General features: G+C 40.2%; 1 protein-coding gene across 2 annotated transcripts in view; it reads left to right on the top strand.

Moving 5' to 3' along the window:
- LOC142375568 (sorting nexin-14-like) overlaps positions 1-13,308 on the top strand; it is a 38,521-nt gene extending 25,213 nt beyond the window's left edge. Inside the window, exons 18-28 of one of the 2 annotated variants that reach the window (XM_075459652.1) lie at positions 36-119; positions 210-310; positions 2,244-2,355; positions 5,423-5,463; positions 7,935-8,054; positions 9,081-9,204; positions 9,455-9,619; positions 10,576-10,671; positions 12,169-12,260; positions 12,881-12,937; positions 13,178-13,308. In XM_075459652.1, the coding sequence (XP_075315767.1) occupies positions 36-119; positions 210-310; positions 2,244-2,355; positions 5,423-5,463; positions 7,935-8,054; positions 9,081-9,204; positions 9,455-9,619; positions 10,576-10,671; positions 12,169-12,260; positions 12,881-12,937; positions 13,178-13,207 (1,022 nt within the window). In that variant the 3' untranslated portion in view covers positions 13,208-13,308. The remainder of the gene's footprint in view (positions 1-35; positions 120-209; positions 311-2,243; positions 2,356-5,422; positions 5,464-7,934; positions 8,055-9,080; positions 9,205-9,454; positions 9,620-10,575; positions 10,672-12,168; positions 12,261-12,880; positions 12,938-13,177) is intronic. The other variant, XM_075459651.1, reaches the window with a different exon arrangement.
- Positions 13,309-14,376: the final 1,068 nt, after the last annotated feature.

The raw sequence follows: 14,376 nt of genomic DNA, 5'->3' as shown, positions 1-14,376 counted from the left end.
TGTGATTCAGTCGGGTTCTTCTTCTCCTCCTGCAGCTGGCCATGAAACGGACAGGTGGTCGGTCTACAGAAGATACCTCGAATTTTACGTCCTGGAGTCCAAACTCACCGAATTCCACGGTAACAGTGAATCTTTGCCAAACCTTTATTTTTATTTTTACCCGCTGATGTCTGCAACGTGAACTTTTTAAATGCTTCACTCTGTTTCAGGCACATTTGCAGATACACAGCTTCCATCCAAAAGAATCATTGGACCAAAGAATTACGAGTTCCTTGCATCGAAAAGGGAGGAATTTGAGGATTATTTAAAGGTACGTAACTGATGGTGATTGGAGTCAAAGTGCCGATGGAAACCCGGGATGTTCGTTTCTGTTAACGGAGAGCCGCTGTGCTTAAACCAGCAGGTGCTTTTTTTTACCAAATTCTGTGTCAGACGCCTCAATAAGACCTCAGAAAAATGTGTCAGATTCTTAAAAAGGACATAAATGAATGAGTTTATTTAAAGGACAGCATGCAATACTATAAATCAGCCATTTCATGAACATCAACAACATGATTGTTACATCGGATTTAGCAGGAGTGCTATTTTCCATCCGTAGTCCTTAAAGGGGATATCATTTTTTTCCTTTCTTTATTTAAAAACAACCTAATTACCAGTGGGTCTATTTTCATCATTTGAATTAGTTCATTTCCAAATTATACATTTTGATTAATATTTTATTTAATATTTTAAAAAAAAAAGTCTTTAAGAATTTGATTTAAAAAACAATAAAATGGACACAAAAAATACAAATGCCATAGTACCATGTTTCACAGATAATGCATAGAACCATGTTTACATTTTAAACTTAAATGAATCATTCATAGTAAACTGAAGTAATGAATTTTACATGAAATTAACCCTTTTTGAGTTACAGCTCTTATTGAAAATAATATAATAATGACAATTTCATTTTGTCTTAGATTAAATAAATAACTCGTTTTGATAAATACACCATTTGTCTCCTCCTACCTTCTTCTTTTCATGTGACGTGCAAACGACACAAAACACGGAGCGAACCAAAATAAAATACCTTTCACAGGTTTCAACACAGAATATGAAAAGTAATTAATTTGTTCTCGTGTTTTTACCAACTCTGGAGCAGCGTGCACACGTCGTTATGATGAGACGGGAGCAGAAAGTCTAGCGTCAGCTTTAACAGGAAGTAGCAGAAGAAGAGCGGGGCTCTTCAAAATAAAAGCACAAAAATGTAGTGTGGCAGAACTGCATTATTTACTATAAACAAAATTAGCTGCCATTTACGACATATGTCGGCTTTAAGTCTGACTTGAACTAAATGCAAGAATCAGACGATTGAGGCCAATCAGGAGCCGGCTTTTCTTCTTCTTCCTCCGGCTTTTTTCCGTGCAGCTGTTGTAACTGTGTGACGTTGTCCCGGCGGTTTGGTCTGATTTGTGCTGTGTGAAACCGAACCTGAGCCCTTAAATGGTCAGAACTTAGAGCAGCTCCAGAAAAAAGGCTCCTAACTGAAGGGATGAGCCAGTGTTGGTTCAGTAGCTGTGAATCCTCCATCTGGAAGCAGCTGGTTTTAAATCAAATCAAAGTCAAATTTATTTGTAGCTCATTTCATGTACAAACAATTCAAAGTGCTTCACATAAAATAAAAGCATTGCAGCAGGGAGTGGAAGAAGCATTAAAAATACATAAAAGAAAAATATATAAATATAAAGAGAAACAAATAAAATCATTTAAATGAATTTAAAAACCAGCAACAGTCCAGATGAGTTCAAAGATATCGTGCAGATTTCATGCATAGACACATGAGAACAGAAATGTCTTTAACCTGGATTTAAAAATGTCTCCATTTGGTGAAAGTTTAATCTCCACTGGCAGTTTGTTCCACTTGTTTGCAGCATAACAGCTAAATGCTGCTTCTCCATGTTTAGTCTGGACTCTGGACTGGACCAGCTGACCTGAGTCCTTGGATCTAAGAGCTCTGCTGGCTTTATATTCTCTGAACAGATCACAGATTGTAAACCATCAGCAGGCTTTTAAAATCTATTCTGTGACTGACTGGAAGCCAGAGTAAAGCTGCTGATCTCAGATCTCTTCAGTTTTAGGTGTTTCTCCTGGGAAAAACATCCAGTTGGAGGTTTAAAATGTTCTTTAATAATCTCTGGACCTCTGCTTTGCCTGTTAGAAGTTCCAGAAGTGAAATGTCTGAACTCTGTCTTTGTGTGCAGAGACTCCTGCAGCATCCGGAGCTCAGCAACAGTCAGCTGCTGGCCGACTTCCTGTCTCCGTACAGCGTGGAGTCCCAGTTTCTGGACAAGATGCTGCCTGATGTCAACCTGGGTATGTGCACACGGCAGCTGCTCCTCTTACCATTGAGCTGTGTTCAGGTTGGTCCAAGGTTTATCAGGCAATGTTGGATCATCTTCTCCAGTTTTACATGAGAAATCCATCAAATTCACAGAAAAATCCCACTTTCTGTGGCTGTTGGGATGATGTAAGAAGTTGTTCAGGGAGACACGGACGAGTTCAGGACATTTTCTCCTCCGTTAATATGGAAGTTTTTCGGTGCCATCAGTTTGAATATGAATTTCTAATATTGAATTTTTACAGCATCAAAATCAGGCTTTGAATTTTAAAAACCATCAAATTTCGAGCAAATTTTTATTGTTATTATTTTTTTTATTATTTTTTTTTTTCAGTGTTGAAATAAATTCAGTTTAAAAAAAAATCAATGTCTCAAAATATTCAGTTTTTCAAAATTCGACATGTAAAAAATTTCAAAATTCAACAAAATTCAGAGTAAAACAACCAGACTGAACATCCGGGTAACCAGGGAGAAGCAATCGATCCCTGTCTCAATTTATCCAACGGCAGCCAATCAAGTTATGCTCCATTGGTCATGTGACACCAACTCAGGTGGGACAGATCATGTTGTGATGGTGCTTTGGTGAGTGAGTTTACTTTATTTGCCATTTGTGTTTGTAAAATGATCTATTACTCAATTTTACTCCATTTTATCGATTGCTTCTCCCTGGTTACCCAGAAGTTGAGTCTGGTTCTTTTTTACACTGAATTTATTTTAACATTGGAAGAAAAAAAATAAAAAGATAAATAGAAATAAAAAAAAAAATCTGTGCTCGAAATTTGATGTTTTTTAAAATTCAAAGTCTGATTATGATGCTGTAAAAATTCAATATTAGAAATTCCTATTCAAACTCTGATGGCACAGAAAAACCTCCATAGGTTAAACACTGAAACACGTTTGAGTCGTTATATTTGACCATTTGAAGCCAGTTCCAGACTTCAAAGTGAATGCAAATGGATAAACATGAATAGTTTGGGAGGATAACATGAATGAAGTCATGAAGTCATGGAGGTTCATGGGTCAGGACTTGCTTGTTAAAGGGCGGAGCCGCCCTTTAACACGTTATCAGTCGCGCACCTGAACTTCAGCAGCTGTTTCTGCCTTTTATCACACGCCGCTCCCAGTTTTATAGGCTGCATTTCCCAGACTTTAAACATGAAGCAAGCAGCTCCACGTGTTTGAGCTTCTTCTTGGGTTTGAATCAGAATCTTTATTGACATTGTGACAACGAAATTAAAGGTGCAAGTTTCCAATGATTACAGAACACAGAAAGTACAAAAGTAGGGCTGGGCGAGTTAACTCGTTAATTATTTAAAGGATAAGACCGTTTTTTTGACATTGGGCCCTTGATTTCACATTATAACATGATGTTCTACTCACCCCTGCTTGTTGTTGAACATTTGGAGCTGTTCCGAAGATATTCGAGAGGCGTCTGGCTGCTCTGTTGAGATATTCGGCCATGAAACGGTTTCCTATGGGCAAGCTCATACAGGCACAAACTATGCTGTTTATAATTTATTAATTACTCTACACTAGCACTGATAACGTGGAGGTGCGTCGCTTACTTAAAAAAATCCGGGTTATTGTAATTTTGATTTTTTTTTTGTCGTAAAGTGGGTGTTACTGACGTCCTCGTGGTGCTACTACCACAGACAGCCCACAGACCTGCTGCCTATTTATTCATTCGGCTAAAATTCAAAATTAGTAACCCGGATTTTTTTAAGTAAGCGACGCACCTCCACGTTATCAGTGCTGGTGTAGAGTAATTAAAAAATTATAAACAGCATAGTTTGTGCCTGTATGAGCTTGCCCATAGGAAACCGTTTCATGGCCGAATATCTCAAGAGAGCAGCCAGACGCCTCGCGAATATCTTCGGAACAGCTCCAAATGACCAACAACAAGCAGGGGTGAGTAGAACATCATGTTATAATGTGAAATCAAGGGCCCAATGTCAAAAAACCGGTCTTATCCTTTAACGCCGATAAATATTTTATCGTGCATTAATGCAAGTTTTATTATTTTTATTTATTAAAAAAATAATAATAATAACTTAAAACTTTGTGCCTTTAATGGAAAGTTCAGAGAGAAGAAGCAGGGGGAAGAGAGAGGGGGAAAAACACGCAGCACGGGGTTAGCCGCACCGAGGACTATAGCCTCTGTACATGGGGCGCCTGCTCAACCCACTACGCCACGGACCACCCCTGTTTTATTATTTATTTTATTTTTGTAAAAGTCTGCTGCTCACAGGCTTTTATTTTGTAAAAGTCTGTTGCTCACAGGCTTTTATTTTGTAAAAGTCTGCTGCTCACAGGCTTTTATTTTGTAAAAGTCTGTTGCTCACAGGCTTTTATTTTGTAAAAGTCTGTTGCTCACAGGCTTTTATTCTGTAAAAGTCTGCTGCTGTCTGCTGTGGAACAGGAAAAGAAAGTAATCGGCGGATCCACCAAACATGGAGAAGGGTACGGAACTTTTACTCGGCCATTTTCATTTTAAAGTTCTTCCAGACGGCGGAGTCGACAGAACCAAAGTCATCTGTAAACTCTGCCAAGTTGAATTGTCTTCTCAGCGTAGTAGTTCCAGTCTAAAATATCACTTAAAGGCAAAACACACAACTGATAGCAGCAAGTCATTCAAGGAAACAGACAGTGGAGCGAGGCTTCTACATAAAAACTACAGAAAGATGCTGATGTTAAAAGTGTGTTTGCACAACAAATGTTATGGCACTTTCATTCATATGGCAGCACATTTAAAATAAAGCTAAATGCTAAAAGCTATACACTACTTTTGGATTCATTTTTGGATTTTGCGTACAAATGTGATTAATCGTGATTAATCAGGAAATCATGTGATTTAGATTAAACATTTTAATCGTTGCCCAGCCCTATATAAAAGTAATAAAAATAGATAAATGAAATACTTTTTTAATTAAAAACCTAAACAAACACACACACAGAGTCCTTAACTGTTTACTCAAAGAGTTTCTTTCACATCATCTTTGCTGTTTGCTCTCCACTTCCTTTAACTGCGTCTTTGTTTTTTAGGGAAAATTTTCAAGTCTGTTCCTGGGAAACTGATAAAAGAGGTGAGTGGAAACGGATTCAGACTCAATGACAGTTTCCATGTTTCAAGGTTGGAAATAATGTTAAATGGACCTGCTTGGTAACATTTAATCACCTCTGCAGACATCTCACAGCCGGTTTTAACCAGATTCAGGGAAAGATTAATCAGCTGGAATCTTCAGCTCCTCAAACACAAACCCAGAAAGAACAGTTATTTACTGCTCGTCCTTTTTTTTTCTTTTTAAACGTATGTATATTGCACATTTTGTTAATTTACAAAAGGTGAACAACATAGAACAAGAAGGCACATACAAGAAAAAAAAGCAACGATAATAATAATAATAATAATTATTAGAATAAAATGAATAAATAAACAACTGGAAGAAGAAAAAAAAAGGGGACGTTTTTAACCACAATAATAATTATTAAAATAAAATTAATAAATAAATAACTGAAAGAAGAAAGAAAAGGGACGTTTTTAACCACAAAACAAAATATCATTGCTTGTTTAAGAATTGTGGTGGTAGAGAGTTAAATAAATTAAAAATATGTGAATAAATAAATAAAAGAGCAGCCAACAATCATCAGAACTAAAGTCACAGGCAGCTTATCTACGGAGCCTGCTGGAATCTGCGTTTTTATCCCGACAAATTTAGTCTTTTTCACAACAAAAGTCCCGACAATTCAGCTCAGAAAAGAGAATTCCTTCCATCCTGTCCCCCAGATTCCCAATTACACTAACACATGTTCACCACAAGGGGGAGCCGTCACCATTACTGCAGTCTGTCGGAGCAGGACGAGCCTTTAATAAGCTGATAAATCTGTAGTTATTAGAATGAAGGTCAGCTTGTCCAGCGCTGTGACTCCTCTTCTAATGTTAGAAACGCTAAAAGCTAAAGATATGCGCTCTGACTCACATGTGAAGGAACCGTGATAAAAGGTCAGACTCTTAAACATCTGGGGACTGCTGCCGACACTCGACTTCATTTTCAAGCAAACTGTGTAAAAAAAGGAATTAAAGTCTGTGGATTTTAAGCTTCTTCTTCAGTCTGAACGAAGGTTTTTAGTCCCAAAAGCATCATTTTATAGTTTTAATTGATTGAAATGTCTTCTTTATCACGAGTTGGGATTTTGAAAATGTTTTATTAGATTTTATGTTGTGTGGCTGCAGAAATAAAGTCTGTGTTCGAAACCGCAAACTGCATACTTCTATACTGCATACTACATACTACATACTGCATACTACATACTTCATACTACATACTGCATACTACATACTACATACTACATACTTCCATACTAACATACTACATACTTCCATACTACATACTTCTATACTGCATACTTCTATACTGCATACTACATACTCATCGATCAGACAGTATGCAGAGCGTTTACCCACAATGCATTTCGCTCCTGCCCGAGCAGAAATCAGCCGGCCTGAAGCTGATTTCTCTTAAGCTCTAAACTCTGTAAACTTTAGCAACATTTGAAACATTTTCAGGTGAGAAAGTAGTCGTTTAGATCCCCAACGTGTTGAAAACCTGACAAAATACCGGCTGTTTACAATTTTGTTCCCACGAATTCGGCGCTACTAAAGCTAGCCGCAGTGAGCTAACGCACTTCCTGTTATTTTCACAAAATAAAATACCCGTTGCCTTTTATCATAGGGAAAGCCATTACCATACAATTGGTGCTTTTGTTTTGAAAACAGGAAGTGAACCTACCCTCGTTGTAGCAAGCTTGAAACTGCCGTTTTGACAGGAAATGACGATCGGCGACGTCACGTTACGTTGCATCTTGGGTAGTTTGAGTATGAGTAGTAACCTCATGATGCATACCCAACATTTAGGAGAATCTAGTATGCATCCGGGAACTTCTCGCTTACTCAAACTCGCATACTAACTCAGAAAGTTAGTAGGAGTAGTAGGAGAAGTATGCGGTTTCGAACACAGCCAAAGTCACCTGACCGGATCTTTTCCCAGGATTCATCTTTCCCACCTCCTTTTTAAAGCTTAGCCTTCATATCTTTGCTGAACATTTCCCTGCTTGACACGAGCAGCTTCCATGTCAAGGAGAGGCTGTTTTGCAGGAAAGAGCCTCAACAGTTTATCTGGTCTGGTCATTCTCCTGCCTGCAGCTGCGTGTTTGGCTGTTTCTGACCAACAAACAGGGGCAGGAAGTTATCTGTAAATAAGCTCTGAGTGCAATCATCCCACAGCCCCTGCATCCTCACCAGTGAACATAAACACTCGAGCTGTTTTCTTCTTTATCTTGTCATTACTGATGCTCTTAAACGCTGGTCAAACACCCGTTTTGGTTTGTATAGAAAAGAGAGGAAGCTGTTTACCCCCAGAGGGAGTGTTTGTGGAGCCACGATTCCCTGGAAGAGCGACTGAAGCCATCATTTGACTTTCCCCCGCCGTGTTTGTGTGCTTTCACCCTGGAAATGAGCAGATTTGACTCGTGATGTTTTACCTGATGTGTTTTTCAGAAAGGACAGAACCTGGATCCCTTCATCCAGTCCTTCTTCAACTCGTGCGAGTCCCCCAAACCCAAACCCAGCCGACCTGAGCTGACCATCGTCAGCCCCACAGCGGAGAACAACAAGAAGGTAAAAATCACACAACGACTGGAGGATGAAGGCCTGGAGCTGCTCACATAAGCTGTGCACGAACAGGGCTTTGAAATGAAGGGTTTTAGTTGGGGCCGGGCGAGTTAACTCGTTAATTATTAAACGCCGATAAATATTTTATGGCGCATTAACGCAGGTTTTATTATTGTGAAAGTCTGTTGAATGCATCACATTCACACAGTTACAGCAAACACCATGAAGCATGGAGCAATAAAATAAAGATAAACTAGCAGGTAACATCAGGTGTGAAGGTCACGGAGCTAACCGGTGCTACTTCCTGTTTTACTTATTTCAACATAAAAGCACATATTTCAAAATAAATTTAAAAAAAAACTCCTACATTTACAGCCAAGTTGAATTGTCTTCTCACCGTAGTAGTTCCAGTCTAAAATGTCACTTAAAGGTAATTAATAAAAAAAATGAAAATAATAAATAAAAATGAAAAAAATAATGATAATAATAACAGAATACAATAAATACATTTAAAAGGCATAAGATATTATTCCTAAAAAATCCTAGAAAACTAAGGATCTAAGTTAAACACCATAAATAAGTAGTTAAAAGGGGTCTAAGAAGGAAATCAATTAAAAGCCAAGTTAAAAAGGTGTGTCTTTTGCCTGCTTTTAAAAGCATGGACAGTCTCTGCGGCCCTGAGGCTCTCCGGCAGGCCGTTCCACAGACCTGGGCCTTAGTAAAGGAAGGATGCCTCACCGTGGGTTTTTGTTCTTACATTTGGAGTAAAAGGCCTGAGCTCCGCAAGGGTTGGTAATATAAAAGCAGATATAATTTAAAACAATAATAATACTAAAATAAATTTAAATACATAAAAGAGCGTTTTCAGGTGACGAAAAAGAATGAAAATCAAGGATAAAGTGCTTTTAAAAGCAACTAAATCAGTCAAACAAATACAGTAAAATAATTATATGATGGCTGATAAAATGAATAAAAAAAGGATCCATGTGCAGTTTTTGGGGGCTTCTTCATCTGCCTGCGTTCTCCCTGCAGCTCCACAGCAACCTGTTCGGTAACAACGTTAACATGTCCGACGGCTCCGAGAGGAGACGCAACTCCAACTACTTCATGGACATGATGACCCTGGACGGAATGTATGACTACATGATGTATGTCGGTAAGTGAAGTTGAACATATTTACTATAAGTCTGTGTTTCTGAGGCAATAAGAATCCATTAAAACTCGGCTCACAGGACGCAGCAGGGGGTAAGAAAATGTTCATAAATGATGTTGCTGATATGGGATGTCATACAGCTTCATGTCAAAAGGGGAGAACTATCCCTTTAAAACCGGTCTGAGACAGAGAGCCAGCCGGTTCTTTCACCGTTAGAACTTCCTCTCTGGTGTCACGTGTTTCTGACTCTCAGGTCGGGTGGTGTTCCACATGCCGGACTGGCTGCATCACCTCCTGTCGGCTGGAAGGATCCTGTTCAAGAACACGTTTGAGGCCTACATGGATCAGTACATGCAGTCCAAGCTGGAGCAGAACCTCCAGGAGCACCGCATGGTGTCCCTCATCACGCAGCTCAGGGGTAGGACGCCGCTGCACTTCCTGTCCACCGGAGGCGCTGTGTTGCTCTTTATCAGAACAAATGGCACAAAGTCCAGTTGGAGCATCATTAAATGAATCGACAACCCAAACAGCTTCTTGAGTGCTCAGTCGATGTAGCTTTGTATTTATGGATCTAAGACTCAGGCTGTGTTCCAAACCGCATACTTCTCCTACTACTCCTACTAACTTTCTGAGTTAGTATGCAAGTTTGAGTAAGCGAGAAGTTCTCGGATGCTTACTAGATTCTCCGAAATGTTGGGTATGCATCATGAGGTTACTACTCATACTCAAACTACCCAAGATGCAACGTAACGTGACGTCGCCGATCGTCATTTCCTGTCAAAACGGCAGTTTCAAGCTGCTACAACGAGGGTAGGTTCACTTCCTGTTTTCAAAACAAAAGCACCAATTGTATGGTAATGGCTTTCCCTATGATAAAAGGCAACGGGTATTTTATTTTGTGAAAATAACAGGAAGTACGTTAGCTCACTGCGGCTAGCTTTAGTAGCGCCGAATTCGTGGGAACAAAATTGTAAACAGCCGGTATTTTGTCAGGTTTTCAACACGTTGGGGATCTAAACGACTACTTTCTCACCTGAAAATGTTTCAAATGTTGCTAAAGTTTACAGAGTTTAGAGCTTAAGAGAAATCAGCTTCAGGCCGGCTGATTTCAGCTCGGGCAGGAGGGAAATGCATTGTGGGTAAACGCTCTGCATACTGTCAGATCGATTACTATGTAGTATGGAAGTATGTAGTAGGCGGTTTTGAACACAACCAAACTTCCTGCCCTGGTTGGACAACAAAGTTCTACCCCTTAATATCTGTTTGAAGCATCTTCCTCTCCATTCAGGTTCAGTCCAGATGTTCCTGTAAAACAAACAGCTGGACCCGTGCGGTTACCTTTAAGGAAGCTTTTTTTATTGTTTGTTCCTCCAGACGCAGTTTTCTGTGAGAGCAGCGAGGAGCGAACTGCGGAGGACAAACACGTCCGAGCCAAGCAGACGTTTGAGGGGATGAGGAGGTATCTTCCAGGTGGGTTTAACCTCGTCATTAGTAGAGATGATGGTGCTCAGAGCACCTTTAAAAACGGGTCAGACGGAGGCCGAACAACTGGAAGATAGGGTGGTTTCTTTTTAAAGACGAGAGGTTTCCTCTTTAACTTCCTCTTCCTGGAAGGAGATCATGGATGCATGTTGCTAAAGATATGTTGGATATTTATGCCGTGGAAAAGCCGGGTTTATCTGCAGGAAGAAAACTTTGGACCCAGGTACGTGCTGCCAAGCAGGAAGTGTTGGAAGGAGGTCGTTTTACTGGGTTTTAACCCCAAGATGTGAGAAAGGCCGCCTTAAAACACCCAGGGTTGAGTTTTATGACCTCTGGGTCACGGGGACACGTCACAACTCCTGAGAGATCTCATTCAGACTCTGGAAACTCTGTCCACAAGATTATTTCATGAGCCAGTCTGTTGGCATCAACTCTGCACACATGGGCCGATGTAGAGTCCCTGTGGGGCTCCAGAGCAGCAGCTCAAACCGGCCAAATGAATCTCTGCAGGCCCTCTGACGTCTGCAGCTGTTGGTGCAGCTCAACCAGCAGCTGTTAAAGCAACCAGACGCTGTCCTCAGACGGGAGGATGCAGCTGAACGCCCGTCAGCTGCCGCGTGGTCGTGTTCGCCCCGCCAAACGCATCAGAACGGCACCTTGATGCAGATTCTGCTGCATGCAGACAGCTTCCATGTGTAAAAGCCAGGGCTGGGCGAGTTAACTCGTTATTACCGCGTTAACTCGTTAATTATTTAACGCCGATAAATATTTTATCGCGCATTAATGCAGGTTTTATTTTTCTAATTTTTTAAAAAATTTTTTATTCTGTAAAAGTCTGCTGCTCACAGGCTTTTATTTTGTAAAAGTCTGCTGCTGTCTGCTGTGGAACAGGAAAAGAAAGTAATCGGCGGATCCACCAAACATGGAGAAGGGTACGGAACTTTTACTCTGCCATTTTCATTTTAAAGTTCTTCCAGACGGCGGAGTCGGCAGAACCAAAGTCATCTGTAAACACTGCCAAGTTGAATTGTCTTCTCAGCGTAGTAGTTCCAGTCTAAAATATCACTTAAAGGCAAAACACACAACTGATAGCAGCAAGTCATTCAAGGAAACAGACAGTGGAGCGAGGCTTCTACATAAAAACTACAGAAAGATGCTGATGTTAAAAGTGTTTGCACAACAAATGTTATGGCACTTTCATTCATATGGCAGCACATTTAAAATAAAGCTAAATGCTAAAGGCTATACGCTACTTTTGGATTCTGCGTACAAATGCGATTAATCGTGATTAATCAGGGAAATCATGTGATTAATTAGATTAAACATTTTAATCGTTGCCCAGCCCTAGTTAAAAACTGTAAAATAACACAACTCTGTGCCTTCATTTCAGGCAGCAAAGGTCTGAAAAACATTTGTTGGCCTCCTGCCGGGTGGATGTCCTCCTCCATGCTTTAATAAATCAGATAATCGTGTGTTTGTGTGCAGACTTTGTGGGAAAACTCATCGGCGAAGATGCCGAATACGAAGGTGTGCAGCTGCTGTTCGACGCTCTGCAGCAGCCGCTGCTCAACAAGCAGGTAAACCATGAAGCAGCAGAGACTCTAAACGGCTCAGAAAGGTGGTCAGGTCATTAACAAGCACCTTTCTCTGGTGATGTTCCCATCAGTGTGCAGATTCCTGCTTTAAGGCTTCTGTGGCTCCACCTAACTTCAACATCAGACTGTTTCTCTCACCTTCTTTCATGTATTTGTTCTGCCTGAAAGTAAAGTTTTTCTTTGGACTTTTTCTGCTTTTTCACTCATTTTCAGTCCAGTTTTTTCTCTGTTAAAGCCACTTAACTCTGAGCTGTGAACTATTCAGGCAGAAAAAAGGCTCCTAACTCAAGGGATGAACCAGTGTTGGGTCCAACTGAGCAAAGAAGCCGTTTTAAACTGGATCTTTAGGCACTTTAAAGCTGCTCAGAGCTGAACTAACTCTGGTTCTGCCTCAGATTCTGGGTTTATGTTCATGTTGGAACATGTTTCAGTGAATCTCTGCAGCTGTTACCATGGAAACATCTGCAGATATTCACTTTAAAGCTGCTCAGAACTGAACTAACTCTGGTTCTGCCTCAGATTCCGGGTTCAGGTCCTTGTTTTCTGCAGATACTAATGAAGCTGCAGCCTCCTCTGACTGGAACGGTGTTTTTCCTCCTCAGATGACGTACGTCCTGCTGGACATCGCCATGCTGGAGCTGTTCCCTGAACTCAACAAGGTAAACAACATGAAGCAGCTCAGTGTGTTTGGAGACGTGTCGCGGCAAGTCTCAAACTGACGAGGGAGGCCAGCGGAAGTCAGGAGGCTTCAGTCCCGAATGACTCAATGTTGATTCAGCACATTTAATCCCTGCAACTGAAGGTTTTTCAGCCCGCTGACCTTCAGTGGAAAGTTGAGAAGAGATTGGATGATGTAATGATGCTGATTGTGAGCTCACAGATGTTTGTTTTCTCCTCAGCAGGGAGTGAAGGAAGCGTTCATCGTGTGACGGACCACACGCCCAACACTCCCAAACTGTCTCCACGAGCTCTGAGAACTTCACTGCATTCCAGTTTTTATCCTGCACTAATAAAGATATTTATTTACGTCGCTGCCTGGCTTCTGTTTTTCTTCCACTTTTCCACTTTAGAGCCGGTTCTCCTCGCTGCTCATACGACACACTGTGTTTGGGTGGTCCGTCCTCCGGGTGAGGCAGCCTCTGGGTGAGATTTCATGTACACATATACATAATAAATACAAGTGAAAAACATTTCCAACATAATGATTATTACCTGAAAGTACAAAGTATTGTTGCATGATCACTTATACAACCTTTCATGTAGAGGTGAAAAGGAGATTGACACCGGAGGGAATTGAACCCCATCCTGGTAAACCAGGAGTACCACTGCCGGTATCTTTTGCTTTTTAACACTACATGAAAAGGTAAAGCAAAACCTGCATTAGGAACAGCATATCAGTGTCAGAATTTCATGTTTTACTGTGACTTACTACACTATATATTGTTGATGAAACGTGTATAATTAAATGGTCACATCTGTGTAGAATTGGGCTATAACGTGGTTATGAATACACATATTAATTCAATGATGTCCTAATGCAGGAAACAAAACCTTTGTAAGCTATGTACAATAAACTTTGGACAGTTGTAAACACTGACACCATCACTCTTTTCAAAACTATTAAGTAACGCCTCATGATCACTAAAATATTAAATGATGGTATCAGTACTTACAATTTCTTAGTGATAAACAATAAATTAATTCATAATTTTAAACAGCAAATACATGTTACAATTGATTACAAACACAAAATACATTATTATATAAATATTGACAATATACACATGTGCCTTTAATGATACATAATTATTTCATGTACACACACACATAATAAATACAAGTGCCAAACCTTTACAACATAAAATCATGCCATGTCCACATTTACAACATCACCCTGGCCTCACACATGTAGAATTGGGTAAAGTTCTGGTCTGAATTTACCAGCAACGAAACACTATTGCCTCATGATCACTACAATATGTGGGCACCACCGAAGCCTCTACACTATACTGAGTGTTTTTTACATATACGTGATCAATGAGCGTCCCTCTCTCTGTTGTGGGTTTAGTCACTAACTGGACATACCCTCTACTTGTAA

Source organism: Odontesthes bonariensis, chromosome 24 (genome assembly GCF_027942865.1).
Source record: "Odontesthes bonariensis isolate fOdoBon6 chromosome 24, fOdoBon6.hap1, whole genome shotgun sequence".
NCBI classification, from domain to species: Eukaryota; Metazoa; Chordata; class Actinopteri; order Atheriniformes; family Atherinopsidae; genus Odontesthes; species Odontesthes bonariensis.
The sequence above is the reverse complement of the archived record's forward strand: the minus strand, read 5'-3'. Positions and strand labels throughout refer to the sequence as shown.